The sequence below is a fragment of the Fragaria vesca genome, linkage group LG6 (assembly GCF_000184155.1).
Source record: "Fragaria vesca subsp. vesca linkage group LG6, FraVesHawaii_1.0, whole genome shotgun sequence".
Classification (NCBI taxonomy): Eukaryota; Viridiplantae; Streptophyta; class Magnoliopsida; order Rosales; family Rosaceae; genus Fragaria; species Fragaria vesca.
The window spans coordinates 2,012,669-2,025,216 of NC_020496.1; the positions used below are offsets into that span (position 1 = coordinate 2,012,669).

At 38.8% G+C, this 12,548-nt stretch overlaps 3 protein-coding genes across 4 annotated transcripts; 2 read left to right on the forward strand and 1 right to left on the reverse strand.

Annotated features, from left to right (window-relative positions):
- Positions 1-2,240: 2,240 nt before the first annotated feature.
- Positions 2,241-6,726, forward strand: LOC101295923 (protein FAR1-RELATED SEQUENCE 12-like). 2 transcript variants are annotated; one of them, XM_004302137.1, is made up of 3 exons: positions 2,241-2,316; positions 2,708-3,267; positions 6,363-6,662. In XM_004302137.1, coding segments are annotated over exons 1-3 (744 nt in total). In that variant the 5' UTR covers positions 2,241-2,315; the 3' UTR covers positions 6,546-6,662. The 2 variants fall into 2 exon arrangements, with proteins under 2 accessions (XP_004302185.1, XP_004302184.1); XM_004302136.1 differs by lacking the exons at positions 2,241-2,316; positions 2,708-3,267 and adding an exon at positions 4,774-5,577 and having other exon boundaries at positions 6,354-6,726.
- Positions 6,727-7,145: 419 nt separating this feature from the next.
- On the reverse strand, positions 7,146-9,247 carry LOC101297263 (ycf20-like protein-like). The gene is made up of 3 exons (XM_004302141.1): positions 9,140-9,247; positions 8,320-8,504; positions 7,146-7,599 (listed from the first exon to the last, which is right to left on the reverse strand). The coding sequence occupies exons 2-3, from the start codon at positions 8,490-8,492 to the stop codon at positions 7,146-7,148; spliced, it is 627 nt and encodes a 208-aa protein (XP_004302189.1). The 5' UTR covers positions 8,493-8,504; positions 9,140-9,247.
- Positions 9,248-9,415: 168 nt separating this feature from the next.
- LOC101311402 (putative metallophosphoesterase At3g03305-like) lies at positions 9,416-12,548 on the forward strand. The gene is made up of 4 exons (XM_004304779.1): positions 9,416-9,674; positions 9,745-9,986; positions 10,085-11,647; positions 11,879-12,548. Exons 1-4 carry the CDS (start codon positions 9,416-9,418, stop codon positions 11,996-11,998), a joined length of 2,184 nt encoding a protein of 727 aa, XP_004304827.1. The 3' UTR covers positions 11,999-12,548.

Genomic DNA, 12,548 nt, shown 5'->3' on the forward strand with positions numbered 1-12,548 from the left:
AAGGCAGGCTTTATTTTTCTCTTCTTCTCCTCTCCTCTCTTCCCATTCTCTTTCCAGTAAAATACTCATGTAAACAGAGCCCTTGCTCTTACATATGCATTGATTTAAATTTGAAAGTTTGTAATTCTGAGTTCATCTATCAATCAAAAACTGCCTTTTAACTATATGTAAAATTTTATATGTAACCTTTTGAAATTTTATAAATAAAATTTTATATACAATGCTGATCAGGTGCGGACGTCCGCATTTTTACATCATTTTTCGATCGAATTTCCTCATCTCCACCTTCTAGTATCTAGATAATATTGTGTAGATCATCTCTGCAAAATTTCAGCCAATTTGGTGATCGTTAAGGCCCTCAAACTCGAAAAACAAATGAACGGACTGAATTCTGTCCGGTTGTGTTCATACCAGAAAAACTCGAGTTTGAGGGTCTTAACGATCATCAAATTGGCTGAAATTTTGCAGAGATGATCTACACAATATTATCTAGATACTAGACGGTGGAGATGAGGAAATTCGATGGAAAAGTGGTGCAAAAATGGAAATTCGCACCAAAACCTTCGGTGCAGACGTCCGCAGCCAAGAAAGGCTATATATATATATATATATATATTGACACACACGTTATACGGATGTGTATTTAACCTGTGGCCTTTTATAATTTGCACATATACAGAACGTTTGTATATGACATTGTACAATTCTTGCCTCCAATTATCGATCTAGTCCTGTGTGTGTGAGAGAGAGATAGAGAGAGAGAGAAGCGCTTAAATAAAGGAGTAGCTAGCTAGCTTGGTTGGGTGGAACCATGTAAGTGGAGGTGTGGTGCTGCAGAAAGCAAGGGAGAGAGTTTCATGATCTCGAAGGCTTCAAAAAAACACCACCTCCCCAGCTCCCCTTCTCTAAGTTTGACCGTGAAGGCAGGAAGGAAGGAAAGGAATCAAAGACGGTAAAACACATGGTATTTTCCTCTACCTAGCTAGCCAGTGTGATCATCACTATTTTATTTACTCACTATTTTTAATTCAAAGCCTGCCTGTTGTTGCCACTGTAAAATCTAATTAATTAACTAATCAAGCAAAATGCTCGCTAATTGCTCTCGACCATCGATAATCTAATCAAATGTCATGCATGCCCAGCCCTCTTCTTGGACGACAAAGATGGAAGATTCATCATCTCAAAAATGACTTTGACCAAAGTACTACGTACGCCAATCTAACTTTAATCGCAAAATGAGACCTACTAACCCTAGCTCGCTAGCAATGCGCATATATATACGTGATCGATGAGAATGGTTTTCAAACTTCACTGCGTCTCTCTGTTTGAATTTACTGTCAGTTGTTTGCATATGCATATGCATACGTACGTATATGTATACGTATAGGTATATGTATGATATTTTTATGGAGTTGGGAAACCTAACCTATCAGCTGTAAAACTCTCTCTGCGTGCGTTGGAATTGTGCTCTGTATAGACTCAGTAATGAACAAGAATACAACAGGAATGACATACATACTAATGACATTATTAATTAAAATCTTGTATCAAAATACAATAATTAATCAACATAAAGTATATCCTGAGTAATAACGAGATTTTCTTGTAACAGTAATTCATCTATACGTTGAGAGAAAAATGTCCGTTTAATACTAAAGATGCAAGCGACAATTAATTTGCAACACCACAAATTGATCTATATGTTAACAGAAAATGCTCATTTAGCACTAAAGACGCGCATGTCAATCAATTTGCAACATTATATAAGGTACAAGAGTACAACAGTACGTCAGTCTCCATTTCAACCTCCATCCAGAGCTTGTGCCTAGCTCCATATGTGCAAGCAATTTCATTTTGGGGATGGACAAGCAATTTCATCATCCCTTCCCTGGGGCTGGATATATAGACTTCGGGGATGTATGTATGCGCCTTAGCGCACCATGCATGTGTGTATCAATTCCAAGCCTGCCTGCTATAGTCTTTTTTGAAGTTTGATAATTCGTATTGAAAACCCTAGAACGATCTGTTCGTGGCCATCTCTCACTGCAACTTGGCCCAATCTGCTTACACACGAATAGATAGGCCCAAAATCCCAGCGAATCTAGTGGTCCGAGGCCTAGCTAGTTATTTAACCCGGTTAATTTGCCCATCTATCAAATCGACTTGTCTCGTCGGTCGTCGTCGTCTTATTCCTCTGTTGCACTTGTTCCCCAGTAACCAAAAGTACCTTTATTTCCTCCCCTCCCTCATTTCAGCGGCTTCAATTGGTTTTGGTGGCTGCATATCTTCTGGGCCAGCTTTACAATTCATGAACAAGTAAGTTCTTTCTCAAAGATTCCTTAATATAAAGATTCTATCTTCCGTTGATAAATGGACATAGTTTTACTATTTCTCATTCTCTTAATACTGGATTATGACTTACACACAATACACATATATCTGCACATTTGGGAATGAATGATCAGTGTGCTCTATGTGAATGCAAATCAAATCCATCAAATTGAAATATGCTGGTTTCTTGAACCTAGTACAGCCAATTTGACCATGTTGTTCCTCAACTCAGGCTGAAGATGAATGACATCAATGCATCTCTATATGAAGGGCTTTTGATTCTCCCTTTATTATGTTGCTTTTACTAATGTGATTTCGTTTCTTTATATATAAAGAGAGTGAGAGAGGTAATGTCTCAAAGTTCATGTTTTTGCAGTGGATTCTGGAATTGATACAGAGACTCAAAATGGGGCATCAGATAGATCAGCTGATGTTGAGCTCAGATTGAAAAACGATGATGCAATTCTCGGAACTTCTGTTGAGGAGGTCTCTACTATTGGGCAAATTGAGCAAGTGGATCACAATTCTGCAAGCATGGAGGTTGAAGCAGATGAACCCTACGTTGGTCAGGAATTTGAATCAGAAGCAGCTGCACATGCATTTTATAATGCATATGCACTGAGAGTAGGTTTCAGAACACGTGTAAACGATCTATCTCGCTCTAGGGTGGATGGGTCTGTCATTGCTCGAACATTGGTATGTAACAAGGAGGGTTACCGAGTGGCTGATAAGCGTGATAGGAAGAGTGTGAGACCTCGGGCCCCCACTCGGGTTGGTTGCAAGGCAATGATTTCAATGAAGAAACTGAGTAATGGAAACTGGGTGGTTGCAAAGTTTGTCAAGGAGCACGCCCATTCCCTGACTCCCGGAAGGAGTGAAAACGGATTGAATGATGAATCTTCAGTAAGTTTTATTGATGCTTTTATGAATGAGGAGGTTATTTTACCTTTTTATTTATTTGGTGAAAATGCTATTGATTGCATATATGAATTAGCAGGAGTAAGGATACATGTCCCATTCACCTTCTACACAAACTTCTTAGTATATGATCATTCAGTTAGTTTACTATGAGTTAGACTTACCAGCAAACTATTCTCTTTCAATTGAAAATTTGCATGTTCAGAACTTCATATATGGTTTGCAACTTTTGGTAGATCTTTGACTGTTGTTCCTTTTCTCTTCAGTTTTGTTTCATTCCTGGAAACACCTTCACTGATTCTAGTTTCATGGTGTCGAGTCTCAGGATATGTGTAGGATACCTCTACATCCGCATCACGGTTGTGTATTTTGATTCGGATGTCTGTTAGTGTCTTGTGTGAATTGTATTTTGAGGTCTTGTGTTAGGTTTGTTATTTATGTTTTGCATCAAGGTTCTGGTTACCTGAATTGTGAAAACTATGACAATAGTTTATTAACTTTTTACGCCCTTTCTTTTATCTTTTCTACAATAGTCATTTTCCTTTTTAGGGTCAGAATAGTTGCTTGCTTGATAGCAGCCAAACATGTGCTGCAGTTTCAGCATGCAATATCTGTTATTAATTGGTTCTTCATGTAAACGTCTCAGTTTGTCAGTGCGTGTTCTTCCTTCCTCCAAAGGCTTAGAACTAATAGTGTTCTCAGGCACAGTTAATGTGTGTGCACATAATCACTGAGCTATATGTAGTTTATTTTGTGCTCCACGACTGTTGGTGGAAGTTATAACCAAGCATCTTGTGACTTGCAGGATGAACAGATGAAAATCAAAGAATTAACGCAACAGCTGATGGTTGAGCGAAAGAGGTCGGCTTCATATAGAAAAATCATAGACCTCTTACTAAATCATATTGACGACCACACTCAACTCCTCTCCCAAAAGATCCTGCGCGTTAATGACATTCTCAAAGACATTGCATCCTCTGAAGGAAAAGGCCGTCAAAATCCACGCTAGAGTCTCAAACCGTTCAGTTTATTAATGTATTGAGTTGTACATAACTACATTATGTAAAGGCTAAACATTTAGTTTCTCACTGGATGGTTATGTTACCTTCAAAGTTCAGTATCAAACCTTCGATTTAATTCTCAATTTAATCGATCAAATGTATGAGTATTAGTCGTTGGCTTATTGCGTAACGTGTTTGTTTCCTTTTGTCCATCTATGAGACCTGTAGTCTAGGGATTAAAATCCTAGTGCTTCTGCCTCGTGTTTCTAATACAAGAATTGGTAAGAGTTTTTTTTTTTTTCCTTTTTTTGGGCGAAGGATACTGGACCTAGAACTGGGCCAGACATATAATAACCGGACTTCATAAACAACCCGATCCAATCGTATAAAACGCGAAGACTGGAATCCTACGAAGCATCCCTCCTCAGCTTCCGTCACTCTCTCTCTGAAGCGAAAGATGGAGTTGTTATGGATCTGACCTCTGAATTTCGGCCTTCATAATCCAGTAAGTTCCCGGAATTGAAATATTCTATAGTGCTCTCTGAATAACTGTCTCAGCTTCACATTCTTACTTGTTTGAAGAAGATTGAAATCAAATTGGACTGTATGGTTTGCCTCTGAATTCTTCTTCTTTAAAGGAAATTCGTTTGTTTCAAAGGGTTTGTCTGGTTGTTAACAGAAACTTAATTGCTAGTTTTGAAGAATCCCATTCATCCTTTCTTGTATTAGGTACTGATCATGGAACACCAGTGCAAAGCACACTTTTGATTCCATGAATTTTCATATTGCAGTGGCTTCTGTACCCGATATAAATGTAGCTCATGAGGTCTCAAATGCCTCAACTGATGCTGAGTTCAAGCGTTATAATGATGGTGCGGTTGTAGGCACTTCTCTTCAGAAGATACTTTGGGTTGTACAAAATGATGACATGACTCAAAACTCTTCTCAAGATGGATCTCCAGTCGAAGTTGATGAGCCATATGTGGGTCAGGAATTTGGTACAGAAGTAGATGCACAGGCTTTTTATAATGTCTATGGCTTGCGTATGGGTTTCAATACTCGTATGAACTATCTGTCTCGATCCAAACATGATGGAACTATCATTGCGCGAACATTTGTATGCAGCAAAGAGGGTTACCGGAAGCCTGATAGGCGTGACAAGAAGACCATCAACCCACGGGCTCCCACTAGGGTAGGTTGTATGGCAATGCTGTCGATAAAAAAGCTGAATATTGGCAAGTGGATCGTTACAAAGTTTATCAAGGAGCACAATCATGCACTAATAGCGAGCAAACGTCCAAAAGGGCTGGTTGAGGATCAAATACCGGTCAGTTATTGTGATACATTATTCCTTATCTTAGTTTGTTATATCCAATTTTGTTTGCCTTGTCCATTTATGTTAGGTATCAGATGCATATCAGTTCATATTAAACAGTGGCTTAAGTCAACATAAAATCTTGTGCATGTGTCTACATAGAAGGTTGTACAGAAAGATATGACAGCTATGCGGAATTGGAAGGTTTAAACAAGAAAGAAAAATTTGTAAGGTTTTGAGGTCAAATTAATCCTTACAGTCTAAGTTGATAGAATTTTGAAAGTCGAAGAGATCTTGGATCAGGTCTAAAGATTATGATCTTTTCAAAAAGTTTTCTTCCACGTTGCTTATGATTTTTCTTAATCCTTTTCATTGCCTGCCTAGTATGAACTTTCTATATAAAGTCCTTAATATTAGTGTTCTAAAGTTCAAAGAAATGTGTTTCTTTTTACACCTGTTTATAATGTCCTGGGGGGTGAGGTGAAAGGGGGTGATGAAAATCTTGTACCTCACTCGTGTTTGTTTAACAATCATTGTTCTGTAAGTAATCCATCCATGTTGTCTTTCCAAGTCAAGGCGCGTTGACATCAAGTCTTTTAGGAAAATGTTTGAAGGCCACTCGTACATTTTGCGGAAGTCATATAAGGAGCTTGTCTTATTATTGCATTAGCTTTGTATAGTTAGTTAACTATTAACTGCATTATCTATCATAAGTAGAATCATTGACCTAACATTTATATGCAGTTCATATGATCTGAATTTCATTTGTCTCTCCCCTTGTGTTGTAGGATGATAAGAAAAAGATTGAAGAATTAAATCGAGAGCTGTTCCTTGAGAGAGAGCGATCTACTTCACTAAGAAAAGTCATAGACCTTCTATTTGAACACATTGAGGAGCATACACAAGACCTCTCAAATAAAGTCCAGCATGTTGTGGATGAAGTAAAGGAGATTGAATCGGAAGGGAAAAAACCGTCATGACCTCAAATAGTCCCCATCCTAATGTGTATTGTACATACTAACAATGGCTTTAATGAGTTTACTTTTGCTGAAGAGTTAGATGCAATCTTATACATGAATTCGGTTGTTCTTATTAAATAAATGTGAGTTGAGTTGGTATACAAAGTGCGACCACAATGGTAGTAATTCACCTTTTTGTTGGAGATGCTAGCATGAATTTAAGTCAGCAAAAGCAGCAAAAACATCGTAGGCTTGGCTGTTCGTGATTTCTGTCATCGATCATGCTCTTCCATGGTCACTGGGGAATCGGAGTGCTAATATTTAGATATATGATATATGTGATCAAACAACAAATTTACTGGAACAGTTTAGGTTTTCCTTGCTTTGTAGACGGTATCTGAACTATTGCAAAAGGAATCTAGAAACTTCAAGTCTTCAAATACAAGACGAACTATATACTTAATTTGCACAACTACAATTGAAATTGGACTGTGGTCCAGAATCCATCCATGGAGGTTATGGAGCAAAGGTGGTTAGAACTTAGAACACACGTATTTAGGAATTACTCATCGATCAACACCATCTTTCATGCAAATTACTTGAGGTGAATATTAGCATATTCTAACTACCCAATTTAAAAGCATCCACAAAGAGGCCTAAGCACACACCAGCTTTCCAGTAATTCATCAGCATGACAAAAGACTTGAGCTTCCCACTTGATAAAGAAGGGGAAGTGGACTTTCTATACATAAGCATACCAATACCTTCAATGGCAGCAACCACAATTCCTGCAACCAAGACATCCCAATCTCCCGTCTGCCCAAGGATTGTGGCCAATGCATTTGCTGTGTAGAAACCCAACAGAAGTAGAAATATCTTCATGGGGAAGTTTTTTCTAGCTAAGTTCAGCTTCTCTAATAGCTGTTTTCCGGCTGCAGTCACTATCCGACCTAAACGAGTGCGATTGAGACCATTGAAGTTGTTGTCATTGACGCTCTCTTGGCCACCATTATCAGGAACCCCACCTGTGTCCAAGGCAAAGGCTAATCCCAATCGATGCTTTCTTGACTGAAATCTGCTTCAGGATAACAGAGATAAGCAGGTTAAAAGGGTATTGATCTACTTCAAATAAAACGTTAAAACCAAAAGGCATCAGTATTTGTTGCAAGAGTTTTCTATAGTCACATCAGGACGAAACTTATAATTCTTAAATACAGTTCGGAAACTTGGATCTGGTATGAATCTATAATCACTCAATTTTGCACATAAAACTCTTGCTTGGTATCAGTTGGCTCTATAAGTGGACTAACATAAACTATACTACTACATTTAAGTTCAAGGTCCATTAGGTCTACAGGATGAGAGCAGTCTTCCCCTATTGTGAATGTAGGATTTTGACATAAGTTCCTAACATGTATAAAATCAGGACAATCATTCTACATAGCAATATTCTGGAAATTGGAATCTTTGTTCACGAAAAAAAAAAAAATGGAATTTTGGATATAGGAATCAGGAATAGAGACCCAGAAGAGAAAAAAGTGGAAGTCGAAGCATGAATTTGAGAAGAAAGTAGAAGTCCATGCCACAATATGGATGCATACAAACACAACTATTATTAGCAAACTTATTAAGATTCATTAAAAAAATATAGTTCAGTTGGTTTTCTTCTGAAAGAAAAACAACTTAGAAGAAAGAAACACTTCTGATGTCTGATGAAGGCTCACAAGCCGCATGAAGCCATAAACAATGCAAATGTTCAATGACCATAGAAAGCACTTGAATTCAAAATGTTTACCTCCTTTGCGGAAAAGAAGGCACAGAGTTAAAGCCAATCTTTGATGTCTGCATACTGAAACTCGGCTCACAGCAACAGTTCTGGACTAGACCAGTTGCAAGAGTAAAAAACGAGCTTTCATGGATCTTTTTCTCCCGAATTGGAAAAGTTGACTGTAGCATCATGGTACCCATGGAAAGGCCACACTACAAAAACAGGTCTTTATTATATACATACAATCCTGTGATGCGAATAGCAAGAGTATTTACAAAGATGACATTAGTTTTATATCAGAATTGTTTGATTTCAATACAATCAGTAATGATTAATGAGTATGATAAACAGACAAGAGATGCTATTGTAGAAGTCTCAGGGTGGTAACTACATTGTGCAAGCCAGGAGAGTGGGGAAAGGGGCACTAAAAGTAATCTAGAACTCGTACTTGATTGGGAGTCAAAAACAAGGATAGCGAAGTCACTAACATGGGAAACACTGTAAAGAGAGGTTCCTGAATCCTGAGGGGTAACGGCATACAAATCATTTCGTTCGGCAGAATGGACCTCACTCCTTTTATCCCTTTCAAACCACGCTCAGGGTTCATAGCTTTCTACAATGATCCTATGGCTTCGTCTCCAAATCACATTGTTATATAATTGTTGATGTCACTCATTACCAACTGAAGAAAGAAATGGCACAGTTAAAGCTAGGAATGCTCCGAGAAAAATGCTCAATTTCATCCTTAAAATCCAACATCAAGAACCCAAAGCAAAAAACTTGTAAGGAAACAGTGAAGCAATTCATTGGAGAAATTTGCATGTAGAAACAAGTAGAGATTGCTCACATTGAAACACAAGCGAGCCCAGTAATGGTAGAGTTAAAGCAGGCGACGATGGCAGCTCCTAAGTTTGATTGAGCAATTCCCCTTTCTCTCCCTCACAGTTTTTCTCATCTCTGTAAATTTATTCCTATCGCTTCTCCCGGAAGTTGTAAATTTGTAATGTACTGCTGTAATATTTATCTGTAAGTTAGGATTGGTCAGCAACATAAATTATTATTATTTTTTGTAGTTCCCTAAAACGCAGACGGGAATGAAAGAATGAAGGAAGGAAGTCAAGGAATGGGTTTGGGAGAAGAGAAGACGATGATTCGGAATGGGTTGATGACGCTGATGCTTATGCTTATGATTCCCTGGTTGTGTTGTGCCAAGGTGATGGATGTGCAAGGAGCGCCAGAGTCTGTGGTGTGGGTGGTTCAGCTCTCTGATCTCCATTTCAGTGTCCACCATCCCGACAGAGCCACCGACTTCACCTCCCTTGTGGGCCCCGCTCTCTCCATGATCAACCCTTCTCTCGTCCTCATCACCGGTGATATCACAGGTAACAATTCAATCATCCCATCTCAGTCTCATGTTTGGAATATTTCTCTACTAACAATCCATGTTTTTAGACGGAAAAAGCAAGGATCTGTTGACGACGAAACAAAATGAGGAGGAGTGGGTGGAATACCGGACTGCAATGGATAATGTTATCAAAAGGAGCGGACTTGACAAGACTGCCTTCTTTGATCTTAGAGGGAATCACGATAACTTTGGTGTCCCTGCCGTTGGTGGTGCCTTTGATTTCTTTTCAAAGTATAGCATCAATGGGCAGCTGGGCAGAGCTGGGTATCTCAACAGTGTTACTCTTCAGGTAATGGTATTACATGTCATGTTAGTTTCAATACTCAAACTGTGATTTAAACTGTAAATTTCTAAGCTTTTGGGGCATGTCAATGCATCCTATTCCAGACTGCTGACCGGAAACATCTCTTTGTTGGAGTTGATACCACTATGTCTGTGGGTGTACGAGGCCCAACTAATCTTTTTGGGCATCCCACTGATCAACTATTATCAGATTTAGACATGGAGCTCTCCCAGTGGGATTCTCAATCAAAAGAGCCAATCAGCAAGATTTCGTTCGGGCATTTCCCTCTTTCGTTCTCCGCAACCTCACACTCTGGGAAGAGCCTGAAAGATATATTCCTCAAGCATTCCGTATCAGCTTATGTATGCGGGCATCTGCATTCAAGGTTTGGTAAAAACTTGAAGAGACACCATCAGTTACTTCATAAATTTTCATTTTTGCCAGAATTTTTCCAGCTTAATGTACACCAACTATCTTCTGATCCTCCTGTTAATTGTTCAACTGATGCCCCAATGGCCAATGAATTCTGGGAGTGGGAGATGGGCGACTGGAGGAAGAGCAGAGCCATGCGGATTTTGGCCATTGATAGAGGTCATGTTTCATATGTTGATGTTGACTTCAAGTTAGGCACCAAAAAAACTATCATACTGCCAACTTTTCCTCTGGATTCACGGCTCATGTCAACATCTTCATCACGTCATGAGTATGAATGTCATGCTGCGGGACCTGTATCTTATGATGCAATTAGAGCCCTTGTGTTTTCTGTTTCTCCACTTGTGACAGTTACAGCTATGATCTATGACACAAGACCTGGATATCTCAGTTTGGTATTTGAGGGACCTATGATAAAGCTTGAGCATAACACCTCCAGGGGAGATCTTTATTTTGCTGGATGGAATTATAGAGCGTTTGAGGATCCATCTCCAGATAGATATTGGTTGCAAATAGAAGCGACTGACTTCATGGGGAGATCGACTTTAAGTGATTTGAGGCCGTTTTCTGTTAATGGTCTAAGTACTAAGCTTTCATGGACGTGGAAGGAGTTTGTGGTCATGGGTTGTCAATGGGCTGCATTATATTACCCAATGATGTGGTGTGTTGTATATTTTTTACTCATGATTCTCCTTATTCCAAAAGCTCTCCTCATTTTCTCAAGTAAGCATTTTACTTACAAGAGCAAGGGCTTGCTAAATTTTATAGGATGGGTTTCACAGGAGCTTTGTAGGGTTCCCCTCACATGGTATGGTTTTCTAGTATACTTATTTTACCTCGTATTATTCCCATGGTTTATTGGGCATGTGTTCACTGATGGCAAGGATATAGGATACATGACCTACATGGGCTGGGTGGTTAAATCTTTCAATGAAGATGGAAAGCATGAATATGTTGGATCACCAGATGTAATGGTGGTTGTTCTTCCACATCTCTTGTTTGTAGTTTTTCCTGCTATTTTGGTCAGTGGGGCTTTAGCTGCTGAAAAGCACATCTATCGGGAACATGTTCTTTCACTTTCAGGAAAGAAAGAAGATGATCCTGATCAAGAAGGAAGGAGATCTTTATGGTATGGTTACCAGGGCAGTAGGAAATCAAATTCATGTGTTGGAGACCGGTGGATTCGGAAAGTACTTTTGGTTATTTGCTTGGCAATTTGTGGGAAGCATTTTATGGTGAGGTTTCTTTTACATCTCTTTATTAGCTTGAAATATATGTCTTGGGTTCATCGTGCATTACATTTATCTAGACTATTGAATACTAGGAGTAGAGTTACTCACACTATTTCACCTGAAAGATGCATGTAGTCTTTCTTTCTTTTTATGGTTCTGCTTGCTGTAAAAAGAATTGCATGTACCTTATGTTGTGCTTTGGTATCTCAATCTTTTTTGGTCATTGGATTACAGAGCTGCGGGGTTCTCATCAAAGCTTACGAGATGAATCCCATCATCAATTTCCCAGTATACAGCCTCACGATTCCGCTAGTGGTGGCTTACACTGTCTACAGAACTAGGAGGAATGTGTAATATAATGATGCAGCAACACTGCAGAGAGCAAAATTGTACTCGCATATTCTTCAAATCTTGTATAAACAGTCCCTGTCACAGGAACATGTAGGACGCAGATTGAGTTGCTTTCCAACCTTCTAGTGGCCAAACAAAACAACCGATGGAACTCTGCTCCGTTGATTTGCCAAAGTTTGGAGATTGAAGCAGCCAACGTCTACCAATTAAGAAATGAAGCTAGCATAGCTGCATGTTGATTTTCTGTAAAAAATAATCTTTTCTCCTAACAAATTTTGTAACTTTTCTAGTATGTTTTCAAAGAAAATATGATGTTCTGATTTTTTTGGCTGTATCACACCGCAAAATCTGATGGAAAAAGGATAATGATGTTAATATAGACTTGATTCTAATTTTTTTCCGGATCAAATCAATTAAACGAAGAGAGGAGAAAGAAGGAAGAGGGCATTACCGCGCAAGCAAGACAAGAGTAAATATTTAAAATTTGTTGTTGCTCGAGTAAAGTATTGAAATGAAAATGGGTAAAGGTGTGTTCTTGTAGCGAGGGAAAAAG